Below are 24,128 nucleotides of genomic sequence, written 5' to 3'. Positions count from 1 at the left end.
GCAACAACAACAACAACACAGTAGTGTCTCAGTTAGTCTGACTCATAGGATGTAGACTGCGGGTATAAGCCTGCCATTAGCCGACTATTTCAGTCGGCATTCTCCTCCCCTTCTGCTATCTGCATGTTACTGTCGCTACGTGAAACAACAACAACAACAACAACAACAACCTCCAAGTTAGCAACCTACACGCTGAAAATAGCGAGTTATGTTTGTCTTTTTTATCAGTAAAAGTCGTATAAAATAGTCAACGTACGTCAATGCCACGGCTAAATCAAGTCTCCCCCGCCCCTGACACTATTTTGCAAGGACGCTGTATCCTGAGCTAAGCGCCACCTAAGACGACTCTGATTGATTTAAAGACATACAAACAAGCCAGGGCATTTTTTCCCCCCTATATCACAACTGATAGTGGGTGCAGAGATGTGAGATTATGTCTCAATAGCCTTACATACAGAAGCCCTGTTTGTAAATGTACATGTAAAGTATCGCCTGGATTTCTAATATTGCAAAATATCTTGTTATTCTCAATTAGTAGCATTATAAACACTTACATGGCCTTATGACTATTCAATGGGTTATAACATACTAGTATATGTACATTTTGTTCAAGCTTCTCTACCTTTCCTGCAGCAACAGCATATTTCCTCCTTCAACTTAACTGAAAAATCCACAACTGAGAGGGAAAAAAAAAAAGTAATTTCTCTGTTTCAGAGAACTGTGTGAAGCCCTTGTTTCCCTTTCACCACACACAGCAGGGCAAAGAAAAGGCAGCACTTGTACAGTCTTAAAATTCTTCTCTCATACGTCTCTATCTCCATCAAACAGACTTTAATGCATAAAAATGTGACAATGTAGCCGGTGGATGGATCGCAATATGAAAATGTGAAAATGTTCATCATTGTAATGAATACGGCCATTTTTAATCCATCAAAATTGCACAAATGAGCCACAATCTATTCAGTGGAGATATTCTTTTTCATCCATTCATAGAGTTACAGTAAAAAAAAAAGGAAGCTATCACTTTTAGACTATTTCAAACATCTGTGTCCCATGTGTCTCACAAATGTTGTTTGCTTTGCCCATTCTGATGAAAATTGGCACTTTCCTTAATTAATGTTCTGCCTTCACCGACTGAACGGATAGCTGCAATTCACTATTCACAGACTCAACAGTTTCTCTTTTATAATGCTGGAAATCACACGTGAAATTCAGATTTAAAAAATGGAAACTGTAGGTTTTAATTGAACTGTTGTGGGAAACTCAAAATACTGATTACAGGATTTGTAAAAGCGCAACAAAGAAAAATGTCCTTGAGTTTCAACAATTAGTCGATTAATTGAGTAGTCAAATGACAGCAAATGAATCACCATCTATTTTTATAATCAATTAATAATCAATTGCTTTGTGTCATTTTTTAAGAAAATTCCAGCATCTCATATGTGAATATTTTCTGATTTCTTTTGTCCTCCATGATAGTTAACTGAGTTGTGGACTGTTGGACTGGACAGAAAAATACATTTTAGGTTGCAACAACTATTCTATTAATTAAGAAAATAATATTTTGATAATGAAAATAATCCTTAGTTGCAGCTCTAAAATATCCACAAAATGATATATGCAAAATGTGAAAATAACCATACAGGGTGTCACTAATTGTACACTGACAGATATGTGAATGTGTGTTGTTCTGTGTAGTGATGATGTTGCTTGACTGAGTTGCACTCGACTACAGTCCCCCTCACATTTTCCTCAGGTGAAACTGCAAAAGAAACTGTTCAGCATTAGCCCCGCTGCTATTTCCAAACTATTTCCAGCTCACTCTGTCTAGAACAAACTAGTCATAATCTCCAGATAATCACTCCAATCACTGCTAATAATCTTCAAAGATAATTGGTAGAATATCTACTTTGTGGCCATGGTGCGCTATAATCAGTCTGTAATTGCACTTCATAATCAAAGAGCACTTCAAGGTCAAGGCTTTTACATCAAAAAGAGCTGCAGGATTTATGAGTGTCTAAAATTAATACGGTTTCAACCTGCACCACAAGTAGTTCAGCCAAAAAAAGCTTCATAACGTGTTTTGCGTGTGGGTGGAGCAGACAATCTGTCAACATGTACCAAATGCTAAATCAACCTGAAGGATGCTGTGAGAAGAAACACGACCCAGCTGACTGTGTCTACACCAAAAAGGACAAAATACAGCCGGAATAATACTTTAAGAACACTTTTTAGAAATAGCAATAAAATAGGCTGAACTGAACTGTCACTGCAGATCTGGGAAATTATTCAGCATTTGTAGGCTAAGCAGGGGTCGCGTGACTGAAGCCTGGACAAAGAGGCAAGAGATGTGTCAAAGCAAGAGGGAATAAGAGATGTCAGCATCATTTTTGCCTGGACTCAAATGAGCAGAGAGGCATAAAAAAAAAAATATCTGTCATCATCTAACCAGGGATGAATGAGTAATTGCAGATCCTTTCACAATCCTGTAAGTCAGCCCTTCTGAACTTTATTTATATTTTTAATTAATCAGATTCTCATGCGCTACACCTTCCATCACGTGTGGCGGTTACAGCTGCTGAATTCACAATATGCAGCTACGGCGAGTAAGCAGAACAAAAGGTACTGGGGAGGGAGCTCTGACGGGAGTGAGTGACAGAAAAACCTCTTTGAAAAAGCAAAGCAACAAGGCGAGTAAAGTGGCTCCTGATCCTCTGATAGGGTCGGGATTAAGAATTTTCTACTAGATAGGAGTTTCGGGAACCTTCGCTGTAGACTGGATACAGATATGCTTTCCGACTCAGTCTTTAAATCTGCAATAACAGATTTTTTTTTTTTTTTTTCCACCATGTGTCCCCTCAAGGCTCGACAGTAACCTTTGTCCATGTTTGTCTGCGTTTGTCTTTATTTTTCTGGATTCTGAAGAGTCTTTTCTGACCCCGATGTGATCCGTCTGATGGGGGAATTCAATCAATTCTCAAACAAAAACTGGTCAAATGTGTTTGTGTTACTCCACCCGACTTTATCTCAGTTCAGCTTTGAGTATACGTGTGTGGGAGTATGTGTGATGAGAACAGACATGACTGTTTCACCTGATGCTCTTCCAGCCAGACTGCCTGCGCCTCCCCTCTGGCCTTTCAATGAAAATAAAAGCTCCCTGGATGGTAGTTGCATTTTATTCAAAATGGACACAAGTCAGCAAGAACTTAATGTACATTCCAAAGAGCAGGTAAATTAAAAGCTCCTCCACATTTCTTTTTTTTTCCTTCTCCAGAAGCAGAGTGCATGAGCATTTGTATTGTGTGTGTGTGTGTATGAATATGAATATCAAAACCATGACACGACAATACTGGCCTCATTTAAAAAACAGTGGCAGATGTTGCACTCAGGAATAGGGCATTCAATATCTTGTGGGTCTCAGGCAAACAATTAAGCAAGTTAATGATCGTATGTTGTTTCACATCACTGTGATCATCTTGCCGGGCCTTTAGAGAGCATATTAATCATTCACTGGTAATCTCCTTTAAGTGCAGTCTGCTGCAGCTGATTCTCCACCTTCCACACACACACACACACACACACACACAATAAGGCACAAATAAACAATACATCAATATGTTCTGACAGTAGCCCTAAAACACACATCCTGTATATTTAATATGTGCTGTTATCTATGCATAATGTGTGAATTTATGATCTAACTGTATTTGCAGTAATTTCAACATCTCTCTGCTGGAATATCATCTCTGTCTGTGTTCAATTAACACATAAAGCACAGGGTGATACATCTCACACATCACTGTTGAGAATAACTTCACTGTTTTTATGTATTTTCAACCCATGCAAAGGTGTATTTTTTTTAAAGTGGAAGTTGACACTGAAAGTGAAAGTATGATGTACGTTTGATATCAGCTGTCAATCATCTGTGTTTTGATTATTTTAGAACAAATAAATGTACAGTAGGTTGGTAATGAAGTAGGTTTCAAAGAAGCAATGTAAACTAATGGGCCGTTTGCCTCAGAGACTGCAAAAATCATCTCGTACTGTAGCAGTAGCACATGGGATTCAGCGACAGCCGAAGGATTTGACAGCCACATGAGAAATGTGAAGCATCTACATTTGCAAAAAAAAAAAAAAATCTGTGCAACAGACTTTCAAAGCTTTCATTTTACCTACTCTATGCAATCTGTATGGAGTTGATTTTGGTCACACTGGCTCGAACTAAAGTCTCAACACTTACTACACTAAAAATATTTCTAAAGACTGGGTGGCTTTGAGTAAAACCATTATACAAGCAGCCAACATGTTTAGAGAAGGCTGTGTTTTGAAAACCGCATTTCATTCAAACAAAAACAACATAAAACAGTGACAGATAGGTTGCACTTAGACTTGGATATGTTGTGCTAAACAAACATATGAAGGTCAATAGATGTGATTTCTAATTTATATTTTCTTCGAAGGATTATTTCTCTTTGGTTTTTTTTTTTCCTTAATGTTGACGACGAGTGACAGGGAACATGGGGTGAGAGAAAAGGGGGATGACATGTGCTAAAGGTCCCTAACTGGAATCAAACAAGCGTTGCCGCAGTTGAGGCTGCTGGCTCACCATGACGCCTCCAAGAGATGATTACTAAAGACAGCAGTCACACATGTTAAGTGCTTAGTACTGAACGACTGTAAGATGAGGGATGACATTCATTCATTTCAAGGACTTTTTGTGGACTGAAAGATAAACCCCAATGAATTCTTACTGAACTGAAGATTATTCCACGGGCCATACTGGCAGTGAACGTAACCATTCCTTGCTAGCATGAAATCTGCACCACATGCAGTTCACCAGTCTATATATAGATTAGGGCGGTTTCAAAACAGGCATGCATACATGTGCAAACACATATTAATTCTTTATACATCATGATATTCCAAAACTCTCTCTCCCACGTACTCAGTCATTCTGCTGCTGTGGACACATATATAAAGATTAACCTATCAGCATGCAAAGTTAAAAATGCCTCTAAAGCCAAAGGGACATAGGCTCCACTCAAAGGACCTATAAACAGTGACTTTTCCCTGACCACAGAGCAACCTATAATTGGGGGCCCAATATCAGCCTGCCTGAAAACACAGCTTACAATATACACGTTTCAAAATAGCAAGTGGTCTGGTGGGGTAGAGCCACACTAGGCGGAGTAAGGTGGAGCCTCCAGACTTGAATCTGTTTCACTCGTCAGTGTGTGCACTATCTCCTAAAAAGACACGCAAGCGCCTCAGCCACTTAAGCACACTTGATGCACTCTCGTCCTTGTGCTTTCAATGGGAGAGTTGTCACAGTCATCAGAGAGACATGTTGACATACCGGTGTCATCCTCCTCTTGCCTTTGAGCAATGTTAAATGTTGAAAATAAAGTAAATACCATGCCTACACAATGAAAACTGTCTCTGACTTGGTATTTCCAGGACTCACTATATAGTGACTTCTGACAAATTTACACAGAATGTTTTCTTTGAAGAAATAATATACCTATACCATAATATCTGTACAAGATTAAAAATCCTAAAAAGAGGAAATAATGAAATAGAAGTGAGAACATCACACAACAGCACACAGCTGGTCTATGACTATTAGTATACAAGTAGAAATTCAAAATTATACTATATAAATCCTTGCTGTCTTGCTACAGATGTAGTACAGGGACTCTGAATAAGTGATAAAAACATGACAGAACTACAACAAAGCATTAATAATACTTAACAACAAATAACTATTGGAAATATTTACAAGTGAGAAATACATTTTTTGCATTGGTGGTCCCACTTTTTAGTTAGCTTGCCTTGCGCTGCTTTATTTTAAAAGGAGCTTTATCACACAGATATACACAGAAATCTCAGTTCACTCTTCGCAAACCATATATTTTTGTTCAATCTAAAGTTAAAACTCATTTTACAGCTCATATGCCACAGTGTAAGCAATGAAACTAAAACAGGTAAAAAGTGAAGAGGGGGCCAGTTTGATCTTCAGTATAAATCTGGGTGGGGATGTAAAAAGCTAGTGTTTACACCTCAATCGCCAAACCACTGAGGCGCCCTTGAGCAAGGTCCTTAACCCCAAACTGCTCCAGTGGAGCAGCTCAGTGGCCAACATAAGACTGTTGCTGTACTGGGCTGCTTCCAGGTGTGATTATGTGGTACTATGTGTGTGTTTGAAGCAGGATGTTCCAGCTAAACTACCATGGTCAAATAAAGACTGAAAACACAATTACCAAGTCAATAGTGTCAATACTGAAGCACTCGTGTCCTTTTGTAAAGACCTTGCAAAGTGACACCATTTAGTCAACACTTCTGTAATGTTTAACGCTTTAGGAAGGTAAGGGCTATAAAAAAAATGTACAGATATATCTTGTGCATTTAGAATTAGCCATGTTGCAGTTGTCACCCGTCTCACTTATGACATTTAAAGGGAAAGATGCAAAAACAGAGGTGAGGAGCACAGATTTCTCTTCCTGTGATGCAGTAATTTTCAAAAATAAATGTTTCTTTAAACTAACAAATTTAAGCTCTTAAGCTCATAAGTAAAGCTGCATGATAACTGGAAACTGCATAAATCCAATTTTGTAAAAATCCTTCCAAGTATAAGCCTATGTTAGCCTATGAAATTACCAGCTAGCCTAGCTTGCCTTTAAAACTGTGATTTCTTTTTCCAAGATTTTGGTTCTCGCTCTCTGTAGGCCAGAGCCATGTTACTGTTCAAAAGTCGAACAAGACACTTGTCCATTGCAGGAGAGCTCAGGAAAAAGGGCAGAGGAGAGAGGATGGCGAGAGGCTGTGTGAAGCACTTCCATTCTACCCTTCCCCCCTCCTGAACAGTAGCAGATGACAATAGCTTCTAAACCAGGGCACGCCAGACATCCTGACAAAGGCAGGCTCCTCCCAAGCTGCTGAGTCCCCGTTACCAAATAAACATAGCCACAGGCAGAGGGCAAGAGTTGGGGATGTGGTGCTTGCCATGTCCAGACAAGCGGCAAAATGAGTCCTTCTGCCCAAGAGCACAGCATTCTGCCAGTGAACCATAAAACGCATGCTGGACAAGGCAAATCTCCTGACACGGTACAACACTCAATTGCAGTCTGACTAATTAGTGCTGCAACAAAAAATAATGCTGTCAAATATTTACAATGATTTACAAATCTCCAAAACTGAAAAGCAAAACAAATCCATTTCCATATATATTACCACAATGGCATAATGTGAAAGCTATTTTGCTCTTACTCACATGTAGGCAGGCGAAAGCGGTGAGGACCTGGATGTCTTAAGAACTGGCACTGGGAATTTCCAGCTGACAGGAGAACCGCTTTTCCATTTTAACGGCATGTTGTTGTCACCAGAATGGTGCCAGAGCAATACCAACAGCAAAGACCATTTCCATGAAAAGGTTTCCAATGCAGTCTTCCATCCCACTCTGCCCACACCATTTAAGGGGGGAGGGAGAGCAGCAGCGGCAGCAACAGCAGCAACAGAAATACACTGGTACAGGCAGTGCGGGCTACAGTCAGGGTTGTGACTTTAGCGGCAGCACTGAGAAGCCAATAGATTGCATCCACCACGACTACTTGCCCTGCTGCATTCACGGTTGTCTCGTGGTAGGAGGGGGAAGAAGCCCTGCCTTCCCATCACCCTTTCAGGGTTTGCAAATAGCCCAGTAGCTAAGCAACAGTGCCACCTTGTTAAAGCAGTTGTGATTACAGTTCTGGGCTTTCTATGGAAAGAAGTGGAGGGATGATAAAGGGGAAGGAGAAAGAGAACAAACTGTTATGATATTAATACAATTCATTTTCTTTGGACCAAATAAATCTGCTATCCTCTAGGGACCAATGTGTGATTTTGAGGAAGCCAAAAATTCAATTTAAGTCAGTGGTAATGCTGAACTAAGATAAACCAGATAAAACTGGAAGTATTTTACTATCCACAGATGCCAAATTATGATTTAAGGGATGAAGTGTGGGTTTTAAGGTTATCAATATGTCTCGAAAACAACAGCAGCACCATAGACTGTTGGAAAACTTGTTGTTGTCAAATCCAACAGATTCAAAATATGTATTATCTTATCACCATATGTGTTGTCATCATGACATTACAAATTTTGGGACTTGCTACAAAGGCAAATTAACTGATAATCTGGAAAACATGCTCACAAATTCCTCTACACAAGATATAGGCCACTAGGGGTGTCGCTAATTATTCAAAATTTGAACATTCATTCAAATGTGGGAAAAAATTGAATATTCGAACTGTAATGACACGTTCGAATTCAAAATTTACAGTTTATAAGCGTAACAGACCATCTGAAGTAGTTTGCCTTGTGGTCCAGAAGAGGGCACTCCAAAAAAGCAATTCAGGAGACGAAAGCTCTCTCTGCAGACGGTAACCCATTGCTTTGGTGGAGAGACAAAGGAGATACAACTCTCAAAGCTGGCTCATAAATAACTGTGTATACCAGGAACCTCTGTACGCTCTGAGCGGTTGTTCTTGTCAGCGGGTAATATTGTAAATAAAAAGAGAGTCGCGCTTGATCCCGATCAAGTTGATAGACTTGTGTTTCTGGCTAGTAATATTTAAGTCGGGCCGTTTGGCTTGCCTATCACTTCTATGTTTTACCTCACTTGCTACATTTTTAGTTCAAAGCTATCTTAAATCTCTCCTGTTGTCTGTGATTTGACATGATACGTTAATACAGCTGTTGAAAAAAAGTTAACATTCAATTGCTGGAAGAATGTGATGTTAGGCTAGTGTCAAGTTATAAAATTAAATGAAAATATAGTTGTTGTCATTCATTGTTAAAGTTAAACTGCATGTATTACACATTACATAGTACTGAATGGGGGAGGACGCGCATTCAAATTCATTCGATTGAATTGCATGTCATTTCAAATTCGTTCAAACTTGATCTGTGGAATAAGTGACAGCCCTACATGCCATACATTATTTCTAGACACTTTGTACACTGGCTAAATAAAACAGACAGGGTGATAAATGAGCATTATTCTGGAGCATTCAGGGCTGGAGCCGGCCATAATGCGGTCAATGTAAAGCAATAAAAGGTGGACCAACACAGTTCAGCAAACACCTTGTATACTTAATGACTATTGCAAACTGCTAGGAAGTGCCAATACCAATTTCCCAAACTTCACACTCTTAAGCTGTACAATACATGTTTATACAACTAAATTTAGCAGCTTTTTAAATCTCAGAGCCAGGGTGGGAAATGAACTTTTTAAAAATGTGAACGTCTTCCAGCCACTGACAGATAAATGTTCAAAGTCACCAGCCACTCAATAGTAAATCATTATTTTGCGTCTTAAATCTACCAGCCACTTTCATATTTTACCAGCATTTGGCTGGCGGCTGGTGATGATTTCCCACCCTTGAGACAGCTGGGACTAATAGGCATAAATTTAGACCAGATACCTCTTTTTACAGACAGGAGCGTCACTGATTAGTCACTAACCCACAAAACATGTCCACATCTAGATTTGGACCAAGTTGTACTAAACATGGAATTAGCTCCGTCTCTTGCGGTTAACTAACATTTCCTGCAGCTGCTTCACAGTAGAAACCTTCCAGCAATCCAGAGGTATAGTCGATTCTCATTTTAAAAACCTTTTTCAAAAGCTTGTCTCGTGGATAATGTTATATTTTGTTATCTGGCCTACACACAATAGCAAAGAAAATAAATGCTGATGTTACCTCCGCCTACCTACAATCTCTCTAGTACATTCATGTAAAGGAAAGTATCAACAAATCATTACTGATTCTGCAGTAATGATTTGTTTAAAAAAAAAAAAAAATGGAAAAGGGTTTTAGCAGATGAGAGGATGCAACACTACCTAATGTGGGAACTGGAAAAGGAGTGAAAAATATCACATCTTACTGGAAACAGAAGTTGTCATGCAAATTTATCAAATCAGTTAGACATGTTGGATTATTGTGCAAGAGATTAAGAAACCGCAACTTCTGATGCAATTATTAATTTTACTGAAAATGCAAGTTCATCTATTATAAAAGTGAAGCTTTAAACCATATAAAAGCCCCAACTAGTAACTAATAAACAACACTCTTTCTGCTGCAACTGTCAGAGTTCACATCGTGGTTCCAGCACATGAAACCGATTATTACATTAAAAATCAGATCATCTACACTTAACAAGATGTATACAGGGGCAGATTCAGTCGTATCCTGTGTCCTGGTGATTAATTCACACAAAATATCGGTATCAGTATGAATAAAATGAGAGGCACTGGCACCCACAATAACACACATTGATACACACAAGTGCATATGCCAAGCAAAATATCAAAAACTGCTTTGAGAAAGAACACAGGTTCACAGGAGTTCAGAGTACAAGTCTTCTTTTTCCAAGTTATTTTATCTACTAATCAGGCCAGCAAAATAATTGGTTCACCCCAAACTCCGCTATCTGAACTGAACACCCGCTCAGTGTTCAGGAAAGCCACTCTGATCAAGCCAGACCCCTCTCACCCCCCTCCACCAATCCTTCCAGTTACTGCCATCAGGTCGACGCTACAGAGGCCCACTGGCCTGGAAAAACATCTACAAAAAATCTTTTATTCCCTCTGCAATCATCACCCTAAACAAACTAAAACAGGCACTGCACTCTGTCCTGTTTAATTTTGTTCTCTGTTAATTGTAGTTTTAACTGTATGTGTGTGTTTTAAATGTGCTTTAAATGTGTATTGTTGAGCCTTGTCAGGAAAATTTCTGTTACTTTGTGAGAGACAATATTATTATTATTATTATTAATATTATTATTATTAGGGCTGTAGTCAACCAAAGAAAATCTTGGTCGACTAAAATCTTACATATTCTTCAACTAATCGATTAGTCACGCGCGGGGGGGCGGGGATGTAACGGGATAGAGTGCACTGTAAACTCAGCAGCCACACATTTCTCCGTTCTGTATTTCTCTGTTTTGTGTCTTCAGGTTATGCTAACCCATTGTTGCTAACTTTGGAGCTAACCCCCGTTATTTCAGCCGCAGGAAATAATGGATTACTCCTGGAAAGCTATTGATGTAGCACTTTTCTCCTTATGAAAATAACACGGAGATTATTTGACCAATGAGAATTTAGTCAGACGAGAGCATATCGACCAACTAATCGACCAGTCGACCAGCAGACTACAGCCCTAATTATTATTATTATTATTATTCCCACCAATTCACCATCATTGTTTTATTTACAGATTTTTTATAATTTCCACCTTTTTCTTCAAATCTCAACTACACTGCATGTAGTGAACATGTACAGTGTTTGTGGCCTTCACAAGCGTTGTGAATGGAAACCACTTCTTTTACGCTCAAGTCACTGTGGGAACTATGCGTGACTCGTTAAGTCGAGTCTGTAGGCAATAACTTTCAAATCTGCGGAGTTCGTTAACAAAGCTCCTGAGGAAGCCTGATTCCTTTACATTGTAGCCATGACACTTTACCCGTCTTCTACCGCCGGCAGCTCCATCCACATAACAACCTTGTCTTCACACTTTCTGGCCTCGGCCATTCTCCCTCCCAGCTTATACTGTAAATGGCGGAATGACCTTGCCGCCACAGCAAGGGCGGCAGTCATTCTCTCTCTTCTTTCAAAGCCTGAAAGCTCAGCGATACACCTGTTATCCTCAGTTCCACTGCTTCACTCTCTTCCAAAAATCGCTACCCCCCTCCCATCTGGATTACAAAAAGGAAAAAGGAAGCTATTTCACACTGGCTTTTACACTTTCACCACTCTATATAGTGCACAGAAATATTTGTGACTTTGGAAAGCCACTGTAACCTAAACCTTTGTTCATGTAATGTTTAATTAATAAATCATTGATGATGAAAAATTGTTAATAAATGTAAAGATGTCTATTTCTAATAATATCTGTAGTAGCTGTGCAATAATCACATCCCAAACCTTTATAGTGAATGCAGTAGACACTACTCAGTACCCAATGGAGAAATAACTGATGCTTTCCTTTTCTTTCACTATTTAAAATAGCTAACAGGTTATTCTGAGAAGTGTCTGTTATTGACAGCTTGGGTTGTGGATAGACAGCCTGCACTCTGCCTCCACCTGCATTAATTACAGTACTTCATACTAAAAATTGTGCTCATCCAAATCTGCCCATTCATTTGGTGTTGTGTCTCATCCACCTCCGCACAGTCACAACCACAGTTGTTGATTCTCCTTTTAATCATGACCAGAACTGTGGTCATGATTAAAAGGAGAATCTTTTGCCAACAGATTGGTCCACACAGGAAGAAACTAACAGGCAAGCTGCTTTCTCCAGTATTTCAAAGTGCAGGTCTAATTCCAAGATGTGTCTGTACGGTATGAAGCCAACTGGTAATGTCTACGGTAAGAAATAAAAAAGATGAATTCAGTAAAAGTCTGTAAATATGTAATTTGAGATTTTATCTACACTCATTACATTTTCCAGCAGGCTAGGCTTCAACAGGCTGGCATCTGTGTCTTCAACTACATAGCTGGATGCAAGGCATAATGTCTATCTCAATACCCCTTTGGTTGTCGTCGCTCATGCAGATCTGGACCACAACTGTATTATACAAAATGCTGCTGAACCAGGTTTTTGATTTTCAGGTTAAAAAAAACTAAGTCACTGCAGTCTACACTAGTGTCTGTTTACACTAGAAATGTATCCCACATAACATAAGATGTTCCTAATGTGAAATACTCACACATGATAACAAAGTCCAGAAAAACTTTGCCAAATCTGTCACCCCATCTGTAATTCTCTCTCATACTGGCAGTCATAGGTTGAGTATTAGCTAAAGCTATCCAGCGGTGAGGCTACAAAAGCTCAGAACTTATACATATATCCCTTTAATGCCTTGATTGGGTCAAAATGAGTTGAGTTGTCTAAACACAAGCAGCTGCACAAGAATTTTACCTAAATAATACAGTTTATAACTGTCAGAATTATTATTTAAAATCAGAAACTGTCTGAATAAGTACAGAAGTGCAGAAATCTGAGCAAGCATTTGACGCCAGCTCTTGATTTCTGGTCAGTACCAACATAGTATTGTGGTTTTACACCCAGCCTAGTCCTTCCACTAGAAATTTTCAACCAACAAGCATCTTGGCTGGTAAAACAGCTAGCTGGTACAACATGCTAAGTACTGTCTTAACCAGACAGACTAAAGAAAGTAGATGCTGAAATATGAGGATATGGACAAAACTGGCTACTCCAGAGCAGTTAAAAAGATTATCTAAAATTTCTTAAAGTACTAAACACTTGAGCAAAAATAAAGTAACAAAAAATACAAAACTCCCAAAAAGGTGCACAGTGCAATGAATTTGAGATAGTTAAGATTTGGTGCTCAGACACAGACAAGCAAAGATGACTGAGGAATTAAATTTGGTAGCCATATGTGTTTATGCTATTCACGGACTTTGTGTTATTTGCTCATATATTGCTCTGCTGGAACTTGAAAACAAAGTACATTGTCCACATTTTTTGTTTTGCAAAGTGTTTGTTGCTATAGAGCTCCCACATTAGGTCACGTCAAGTCACGTTAGGTCATTTGACTGGTAAAGACAGGGTCAGCTCAGAAGAGATTTGCTTGTTGGCCAGCAACAACACTGGACCCAGTGGAAAACACCTATTTCAGTCCTCATACACCAGGGGCTGCAACAATACTGCTTGAGTGACAGACAATCTATACAGGCACTTCAGGCATGGAAGGCTGCCACAAGTGCATTAATGTATCAGAAACACTGTGAAACCTTTCAAGTCGCGACACTCTGATGAGACGTTTGGCACGTACTTCTATAGCAGTGTTTCCCCATTCTGGTCCTTGAATACCTAAACCCTACCGCTTTTCTTTCTTACAATCTAATCAGGGATTACCTGATTAACACATCTGAATCCAAGTGGATGCTTTTTCCTAGATGGTATGACAGATATATAGCGAGACCGAAGTCCTTAACAGGCCAGGACTAATACCAGAACTGATAACTGTGTTCTCAAGACAACTGACAGTGTTAACAGCTCCTCACTTTTAGTCAAGGTTTGTGAGCTAAAAAATGAATTGTATCCAATAAAAGTGACACATCCATACACATATTCACAGTGGCGCCTGAAATAATGGAATATGACATATTGCACATTACCTGTCATGCAATCCGATGGGCATCGTCTCCCCTCTGTGCACAGGGTGCTCCATACCCTCGCCAAAACCACACCTCTGAAACAGGAACAGGGTGTTTTCAACATTTGTAATAAGTCTTTCTTCCAAAAATTAAATCTCAGCCAAGAAATAAAAAAATAAAATAAACAAAGCTGTTATACAGAGACTAGTTTGGTTTCAAAACTTTTTAGTCAGTTTTATTATACATCAGCACCTTTTTTCTCTAAATTTTACAGTCTACACTCCATTTTGGATACATGTATTTATTGCCTTATGACGACTAGATCCTCTTTTATAAATTAATCATGCATGTAAAACAAACTTGTTATTGTACTACAGATCACACGTAACAATGCCCTCCAGTTACACAGCTTTTAAATACACATTGAAATATTTATTTGGTGCATGCAACAAAATGGAAATACCAATTATAATTTAACCTGAATAAGTTTCAAAATTGTCTCAAAGCTTCATAATGACCTTAGACTTCAGTAATTATCTAAAGTTCATCCTGAAAAGAAACCTTTTAGTGTTTGACAACACAGTTTATGACTCAAGATTTCTTCTTAACAAGCAGTGACCATGTTACAAAGAAATGTTAATATATTTACATTCATGTTAATTTTATAAGTAAAAGAAGATCCTACATAAGTTGATGTCAATGTAAATGGGCGTTTCTTGACCCTCATCCCCTTCTGAAATATGCCAGCTGCATCACATCTCTAACTTGTTGCTTTACACAGAACTGGGCTAATTGAAGCTAAAAATATCTGTCGTGTGTGTTGCTTGACAGAACAATCCTCTTCGTATGTTGAAATTCAGCTCACATTATGAACAAAAAAAGGCGTACAAACATCAATCTCTGTTTTTTTTTTTTAAAGAGTAGCAACTGGCACACACGCCCATTTAAGTTTCACTACTAGTTACTTCTTGACTCCTGCTGTTATAGTAACACGTTAAAGTGACATGACTGTAGTGACATAAAGCTGATGGGAGTTGACAGTTTGCCTCTGCATAGCGATGTACGGTGAGACCTCAGACACGAAGTCGAGAGAGGTTACTCATATTAAAGCTATGTAAGTGTGACACATGTAGGGAGAAAACAGCGAGGTAGCTGACTCGCTTGCTAGCAGAAGCTTAAGGGTATCACCGTTTACCGTGTCAGCGTTTATTAGCCGGGATAAACAGTGTATTGTCACAAGATGCAACGCTGTCTTATCGGAGCTTTGCTCATTTTCTGGCCATGTTGTCTGAACACTGTCGTAACATCTCCAGCGGGAACAAGCTAAGGCTAACTAGCTAAGCTAACCCATTAACGTTAACATTGGCTAGCTTGAAATACAACAGGACTATCAACTCTGTGGCTACCAAGTTGGTTGCCGTTAACCACCGCCCGCTAGCTACGTTAGCTTAACTAACAGCAGCGTAAACGACCGGAGTCTTAACGTGAGTTAGTTGGGTTAGTTATTACTTAGTCTGGTTGGTTGGTTGGCTTGTCTCGACCAATAAATGACTGTGACTGACTGTCAACCTGCTATTTGTTGTGTACAATATACTATATATGATATTTCAATCATTGTATGTATCTTAAATACACTCTGTAAACTTTTAAATAACAGATTCCATACCTTCAACAACGAGATAACGTTAACTAGCGTCCTTGTTTTCCTTCCCAAGCCCTCAAATCCACTTATCCCCCTGGATCCTCCTTCTTTGTTTTATCCAATACACTTGTCGCTTAGTGGGAGAGCTGGAGCATCCAAACTTTTCATTGGTGGAAGAGTATGGCAATCTTTTCTCATTGGCTCAAAACTTCCGTTACTAAATAAAGTGGTTCTAAAGAGGAGTCCTCCCATGGAGCATTTGTAGCCCGTAACAAATGTCTGTATTGCTTAACCATTAATTATAGAGAGTAAGAGTGCTGGACAAGAATGAACTGAACTTACAGGGAACGAAACTCGTTTTAAAATCACTGCAACAAGGACGCACACAGCGTTTTTGGTACAACCCTAGTGTTATGCATGTGGTAATTCTCACAATAGCAGGTGCACTCAGTTTTTGGGTGAAATATTTGGGTGATTAGATGAGGTAATTGGAGGCTATACTTGTTCAAACATGAAGATGCAGTGGGTGTGACCTCTGGCTACACTGCACAGCTTTAACCAAGGAAATTTGTTATATCTCTTTTTGCATAAGACCGGTAACGCTCTTTCCTTTCTTCTTGCTATTAACAGAGCAAGAGCAGACAAATTGTTTGCACACTAAATAGTATACTATAATGAGAGAAAAAAATGTACATATATATGGATATATATGTTAAAGTTACGGTTAGTGTTAGGGTAAGTCTCCGGGAAATGAATGTAAGTCTATGTAATGTGACCTAGGTAAATGTATGTGTGTGTGCGGTGAGATGTGAGAATTGAAGTGCGAGAAAGCCGCGGCCTATATACTGCCATAAAGCTGGGGGACAGGAGACGTGTGTGTGTGTGTGTGTGTGTGTGTGTGTGTGTGTGTGTGTGTGTGTGTGTGTGTGTGCGCGCGCGCGTCTCTGTGTGTGTGAATTTTATTCAAGTCAATACGCTGTCTTGGCATGACACATAATTTTAATATTATTCACAATATTATTATACTATTATTGTAGGATTTTTTTTGTTTTGTTTTGTGTCATTTTTGTTATTCGCGATGGTTTGGTAAAATTTACTATGTATTTCTCTGCATAAACAATCTATAATTATAACCTGGTCAAATTTGACCCATAACACAACAGATCATTTTTAATAGGCATTTTAAAAAAAAGAAAATGATCAAAAAGTGTTTTATTGTATTCAGTAGGTCATTGTAGAGGATGTAATGAAGCCTGGTTTTGAACAGAAAAACTTAAAAGTATGTTTCACACATTTAAACTTGAAAACAGGTCAAATTTGACTGAAACAAAATAGGAGGGTTAAAGGGCTACCTTTCAGATTGTCTTGTAACATATGGCAAACATTAACAAACAGTTTTGTTTTGGGTTACAGAAATAATGTTTATTATAATATTCATATATTTTATAGTGGCAAATTTGTCCATTTAAATGTTATTTAATACTGAAGAAGTTTCAAGATCCTCAGACCTTTGACGCCCATTAAATCCCAGCATATTGTTATTGTTATTAATTTATAAGTTCACTTTTTTATACACACAAGATAGATCAAGAGACAACCCTATGCATTACCAATGAGAACAACTTTAAAACCTTCCAAAGTGACTTGTTTATTGTTCATTACCAAAGCCTATCCCTCGAAAAGCAACCCTATGATGGGGAACACAAATGTTAGCACCATTCAAACATGGCTGTGGATGAAAGTTATTATTTTTCCAATCAATATTTGATCCATGCATAATAACATTAACATGCAACAACAGTCTTCTATTACAATATGACCAGAACGTGAATGTGTGCATTCATTAAAATGCACAGAGGCTCTTTCCACAATCACTCCACTGCGACCGCCACCTTTTTATCCTCTCAAATCATCAGTTAAATTGCACACTTGTTATTAATCATCTGATGCATTGATCTGGAACAAAGAGTGCTTTGATTAAATAAAGAAACAGATTTCAAATTCAATGCTCGTGTTGATGCACTGTTGGCTGTTTTAAAGGGTTTCTAGTGCCTGCCTATGTTGTGTGAATGAGTGGGACCTGCAGCTGCTAATTTATGCGCATGTTTTACCAATCCATTATCGCCTTATGAGTTTCACTGGCAGTTACGTAGGAATCCAACTGTCATACAGAACCATATAATATATGTTTCTGGTATTTCTATTCACATTTTCAGCTTTGTTGTCCTTGTTTTGATTCCATGTCTATGTGTATCTCCTGAATTTTGTTGTGAGTACATTGAGAGCCACAAGAAACCGGAGTCGAATTTGTATATTCTTGTATTTATAGAAACATACTTAGCAGATAAAGCTGATTCTGATTCTGATAATTAAAGTGTATGATTTAAGATTCCCAGTGTAAGCTGTGGAATCAGTTATTTCTGTATATTTTTCCATTTTTTCTAATTGTTTTGATGATTACTGTGAGTGAGCCTCATGTTACAAGGGTATAAGTCACGGGAAGAAGCAGAGGCTTGTAGTGATAGAGGAGTGGCTGAATATTGTTACCGGGTTTTTCTAAATTCTCAAATATCTATATCGGTATCTGCCTCAAAAACTCAAAAACCCATTATGAGTCAAGCTCTCGACCAGGGCTGCAACTAAAGATTATTCGTTTTTATCGTTTCAATATGCAAGCACACAGTCCACCCCCACTACACAGAAATGTAAATTACTGTCCCTTTCTTACACTGTTATGTTTGTGTTTGTGTATGTGTTTATGTTTACTGTTTAATGTTCATGTTTATTGCTTTTTCTGTTGACATCTGGATCAAATTGAATTCCTTGTACTTGCTTCTTAGCGAATAAATCTGATTTCTGATTCTGAACAGTCCACAACCCAAAGATATTCAGTTTACTGTTTACTAAAGAAACCAAAAAATATTCACATTTGAGAAGCTGAAATCAGATAATTTGGACATTTTTTCTTTAAAAAACTGATTTAAAAACAATGAATCGATTATCAAAATAGTTTTCAACTATTTCAATAGTTGACAACTAATCAATTAATCAGCTAATCATTGCAACTCTACTCTAGACTACACTGATTTTAGTGATTAGCTTTGCATCCTTCTGTCAGATGTTGACAAATAAATCAACTGTGTTGTCAGCACCAGCTTTTCCAATCTTTTTTCCATTGTTGGCCCTCAACTATGGAACAGTTTGCCTCTCGTTATTACTCACCCTCAATTAATATCTTTTAATACCTGTCTTAAGACCCATCTCTTTTCCTCAGCCTTTAAATTGTCATCAAGACATGAATGGTCATTCTCTCTATTACTTATTTGGTCCTCTGTGCAATGCTGTTGTTGTCTTTAGGATTTCAATCCCATTTTTAATTATTTTATTCTACACTTTTATTAATTTTCTCATTGATCCTCATAACAATGTCTGTGTTTTCCTGTGTATATTTCTGAAGATTGTTGTGTTGTTATTCTGTGTAAGTACACTGAGAGCCACTAAACTGTGGTCAAATTCCTTGTATGCGTAAACATACATGGCTAATAAAAATTATTCTGATTCATTTGATTGTATTTCTCAGTCTCTTTAAAGCACTTTGGTCAACTTTTGTTGTTTTTAAATGTGCTCTATGAATAAATTGACTTGACTTTGAGAAATACTGTAGCTAGTGTAAAAATAATAAAAATAACCTTTATTTATTCAACACCTTTCAAAACAGTCTTACAAAGTGCTTCACAAATAGTCCAAAATAATACAACCCCCAGCCCCCAGGACAGAATAAACACAAAAAACAACAACAAAAAAACAGTCAAACATCATCAACAATAAAAGATGATCAATTTAATGCAGAAAAGCAAGTTTATAAAAAATTGTATTTAATAGCAATTTAAAGGTCAAGAGTTCTCATTGATCAGAGACTGTTTTCGTTTAATCAATAGGAAAAGAGCTTATGTGACTGTCAACCAATTCGATTCATCAGCGCCTTTCCCTGCAAACCTGGCATAAAAACGATTAAAGCGATCAGGAGGCAGCAACTACATCCTCAACCAGCCTTAATGGTATATTTTCATTATCTTCACACTTAGGAAACATGGTATGAATTTTAAGATGTCTCATGAATTGATTAATCAGGTTTAAAGTTTTGACAATATGCTGTAGTGCATATCAATGCTAGCTTTCAATTTATTGAATTGGAATTGAACAGTTAGGTTAGCATTAACTGTCAAAATTTTACCTTCAATACCTTCAACTGTTTCATGGGGCAATAAATCAAGTTTCATATTGCATTTAATGATAAATTAGTAAATTAAGCGTGGCTTGACTGGGTTTCTTGTGTTTTATGTGTTCATAATTAATGGAAAGACCCAGCATAATTAGAGTTTTAGCGAGTGGCCAGTTTTGAGATGCTGTCTATAGCCGTTGAAAACATGGTGGACCTCGAAAATCCTCAACTGCTCTCATCAGATGGCGGGAGTGACGTAAGTAACGTTTCTTGTGTTGTCACTTCTTAGTTTAAAACAATTGGAGGTAACTAACTACTTTTGTATACTGTAGAATATGGTTATAAAGATGGCTCAATTATATTAATAAAATAGATAAATAAATATATAAATGATTGACAATTAAATAATTAAGTGATGAAATAATAAGAAATTGAATTAATTGATATCAAATGAAAAATATAAATATCTTTCCCTGAACTGAATGAAATATATGGCCAAATAAACGCCTACTGGGAGCTTTACTGCTTTGAACATGGGATCCAGCCTGATGGGCAGATGCACAGTGACAAAACCATTGGAGAGAGGAGATGATTCCTTTAACAACGTCTTCAGTGAGACTGGAGCTGGAAGGCATGTCCCCTGAGCTGTTTTTGTGGACCTGGAGCCCATAGATACTTGATTTTGGTTAGTCAAACCCTTGAATAATATCTGATCGAACCTGTATCATCAGATGAGGTGCGAACTTGGACCTACTGCCAGCTCTTCCACCCTGAGCAGTTGATCACCGGCAAGGAGGATGCAGCTAACAACTACACCCGAGGAAACTACACCATTGGCATCATTGATCATTGACCTGGTGCTGGACAGGATCCACAAACTAGTGGGTAAATTCAGAGCAAAAGGAGTTTCTTCCCAATGAGACTGAGAACTTGGGGCAACCATTAATTCCAAATAACTGATGTATCAAGAACGTGACAACAGTACATAGTGTATATGCCTTGTATCGTCTCAGACTCACATTATGCAGTTTACCTTTGCGCCACCAGATGGCACATTATCCATGACTACTAATAAAACCTCTAACCATTTTAAGTCAGATCCTATTGGTGTAAAGAGTCAGTTTATTTTCTCAGTTCTAGTGATATCAAACCATGCAGATAGTTTCGGTTTAAGTTGTCCAGATTTTTAGATCTGATATCCCTGACATCTCTTTGCAGAAACTGTGTTCCTGTTAGGGCTGGATTATGCTAGAAAAGAACTGGTTCATGCGATGTGCTGTCCGACCATGTTGTAAATAAAATGTGTTCATAGTTGTTCTGAACTGCCACACTTGAAGGTTGATTTAAAACCCAGCCATCATGGAGAAGGGGGAAACTCAGTGTTGCTAAATGTAGGGTTAACAGCGCACATTTTCAGACAGTCTCTCCTAGAAGACATTCTTAGTGTTTTACACTGTGGACACTGACAAAAATAGCTGTGTAAAGAACAAAAAAAGAGAGCTTGAGAGAGATGTTCAAACCATGCTTACTTCATCATAAATCAATTGGTCCCCACCCTACTTCCTTTTGTAGGTTTCAATCATCTAAATTACATTACTATGTTTCTCATATTTGATAAATGTCTGTTCCTCTGTCCTCAGGCTAACCAGTGCACTGGCCTTCAGGGTTTCCTGTTCTTCCACAGCTTCAGAGGTGGTACCAGCTCTGGTTTTACCTCCCTGCTGATGTGTGCCTTCATGCTGTCGTAGGAACCTGGATATTAAGTGTCCTACCTACACCAACCTGAACAGGTTGATGAGTCAGATTGTGTCCTCCATCACTGCTTCTCTTTGTTTCGATGGTGCCCTTAGCGTTGATCTTGCGGAGTTCCAGACCAACCTGGTGCCATATCCCCATATCCACTTCCCTCTGGTGAGAAGGCTTACCATGAGCAATTAACAGTGACAGAAATTACCAACGCCTACTTTTAAGACCAAGCGCAACATCCATTTTGTGGACTGGTGCCCTACTAGTTTCAAGGTTGGTATCAACTACCAGCTGCCCACTGTAGTTTCTGGTGGAGACCTGGCCACAGTCCAGAGGGCTGTATGCATGCTGAGCAACACCACTGCTATTGCAGAGTCCTGGGCTCGACTTGACCACAAGTTTGACCTGATGTACGCCAAGTGTTCCTTTGTTCACTGGTATGTAGGGAGGGTATAAAGGAGGGAGAGTCTAATGAGGCCAGAGAGGACATGCAGCTCTGGAGAAGGATTATGAGGAGGTTGGACTTTACTCTGTTGAGGGTGAGGGAGAGGAGGAGGGTGAGGAGGTTTAAAAAGCAATAACAGCACTGCTTAAACAGAAATCAATTGATTTCAGTATGTTCCTAAATACATTCAAATTAAATGTATTAAAATATCTGTTTGGCTGTAGGTTATGATATGCAAAAATCTCTCACAAAATCATTGCCTTCCTTTGCTCCTATCGAAGGGGTTGTCAGACAAGCACAGGAGGAAGCAGGGAAGGAGGATGACAGAGTGAGCAGGACAGTGAGTCACTTGTTGATATAATTCTGCATTATACAGGTACTGCTCCTCTTTGAACAGGTCTTAGGCTGACAAATCTTGGCAAAACCCGGGACAGTAATGCTATTGTTGAGAACTGGTTTCGCACTACAAAAACAGTCATCTTTACATCGAAATTACACAGAAGAGCAGGAGATTTTCTGCATCTACAGCATGAGTTTGTTGTTGACAGATTAAAGGGAATGATATTCGTGACAAAACAAGTGCCTCCAATGAAAACAAACTCTAAAGACGCACGGAAACCTGAGGGCCCAGAGACACTTCCCCTATCACAAGAGGAGACATGGAGGAAACGCAATATAACTCAAAAGAGAAAATCAAAGTACTTCAGCTCCCCTCCTCCAGCGAAAAAGTTTCAAGTACTTCTGACAGAAAAAGGAGTGAGGAGGTTTAAAAAGCAATAACAGCACTGCTTAAACAGAAATCAGTTGATTTCAGTATGTTCCTAAATACATTCAAATGAAATGTTGCAATATTAAAATATCCTTTTGGCTGAAGGTCATGACATGCAAGAATCTCTCACAAAATCATTGCCTTTCTTTGCTCCTATTGAAGGGGTTGTCAGACAAGCACAGGAGAAAGCAGGGAAGGAGGATGAAGGAGCGAGCAGGACAGTGAGTCACTTGTTGATATAATTCTGCATTATACAGATACTGCTCCTCTTTGAACAGGTCTTAGGCTGACAAATCTTGGCAAAACTTGGGACAGTAATGCTATTGTTGAGAACTGGTTTCGCACTACAAAAACAGTCATCTTAACATCGAAATTACACAGAAGAGCAGGAGATTTTCTGCAGCTACAGCATGAGTTTGTTGTTGGCAGCCTAAAGGGAATGACATTCGTGACAAAACAGGTGCCTCCAATGCAAGAAAACTCCAAAGACACATAGAAACCTGAGGGCCACTTCGCCTATCACAAGAGGAGACATGGAGACATGGAGGAAGCAAAGTATAACTCGAAAGAGAAAATCAAAGTACTTCAGCTCCCCTCCTCCAGCGAAAAACATTCAACTACTTGTGACAGAAGTAGAAGAAGGAGTGAGGAGGTTTAAAAAGCCATAAGAGCACTGCTTAAAAAGAAATCAGTTGACTTCAGTATGTTCGAGAGTATGTTCAAATGAAATGTTGTTGTATTGAAATATCTGTTTGGCTGTTTTCTAAATAAAAAGCTGTATTCTAAAGTTCCTGTGACATGTGAAGCTGTGTCTGTTCATTTTTCTGTTGGTCTTGAAGAGGGGGGTGCAAGTGTTACCACTGGCATTGAAATATAATATTTTAATCTGATAATGCCTGAAATGAAAAGCTGATATGCCTTTATATTGAGAGTCCGTTCTGCTATTTTGGTTAATTTTACTCAAGGCATTTACAGTATGTACCATGTTTCTAAATAGTCCAGGCATTAAACAAAGTTAGACCTTATTTCTAAGATCTGTAGTGTTTATGATTTATGGTACATGATGATAGATTTTTGCCTTGTTTTAATGTAACTTGACAACATGGCAAGGAGACTTGGAGACAGGATCTCGAGGACTCTCG

The 24,128-nt window shown here is 38.6% G+C and overlaps 1 protein-coding gene and 1 pseudogene across 1 annotated transcript in view; one reads left to right on the top strand and one right to left on the bottom strand.

Annotated features, from left to right (window-relative positions):
* Positions 1-16,025, bottom strand: part of klhl13 (kelch-like family member 13) — a 39,646-nt gene extending 23,621 nt beyond the window's left edge. Inside the window, exons 1-2 of the mRNA XM_042430695.1 lie at positions 15,829-16,025; positions 14,184-14,257 (exon numbers count right to left, since the gene is read on the bottom strand). Coding sequence (XP_042286629.1) covers positions 14,184-14,236 — 53 coding nt within the window. The 5' untranslated portion in view covers positions 14,237-14,257; positions 15,829-16,025. The remainder of the gene's footprint in view (positions 1-14,183; positions 14,258-15,828) is intronic.
* Positions 16,026-20,231: 4,206 nt separating this feature from the next.
* LOC121910553 lies at positions 20,232-22,343 on the top strand (annotated as a pseudogene).
* The last annotated feature ends 1,785 nt before the right edge of the window (positions 22,344-24,128 follow it).

Source organism: Thunnus maccoyii, chromosome 13 (genome assembly GCF_910596095.1).
Source record: "Thunnus maccoyii chromosome 13, fThuMac1.1, whole genome shotgun sequence".
Lineage (NCBI taxonomy): Eukaryota > Metazoa > Chordata > Actinopteri > Scombriformes > Scombridae > Thunnus > Thunnus maccoyii.
Note: the sequence above shows the minus strand (reverse complement) of the source record. Positions and strands in the feature narration are given on the sequence as shown.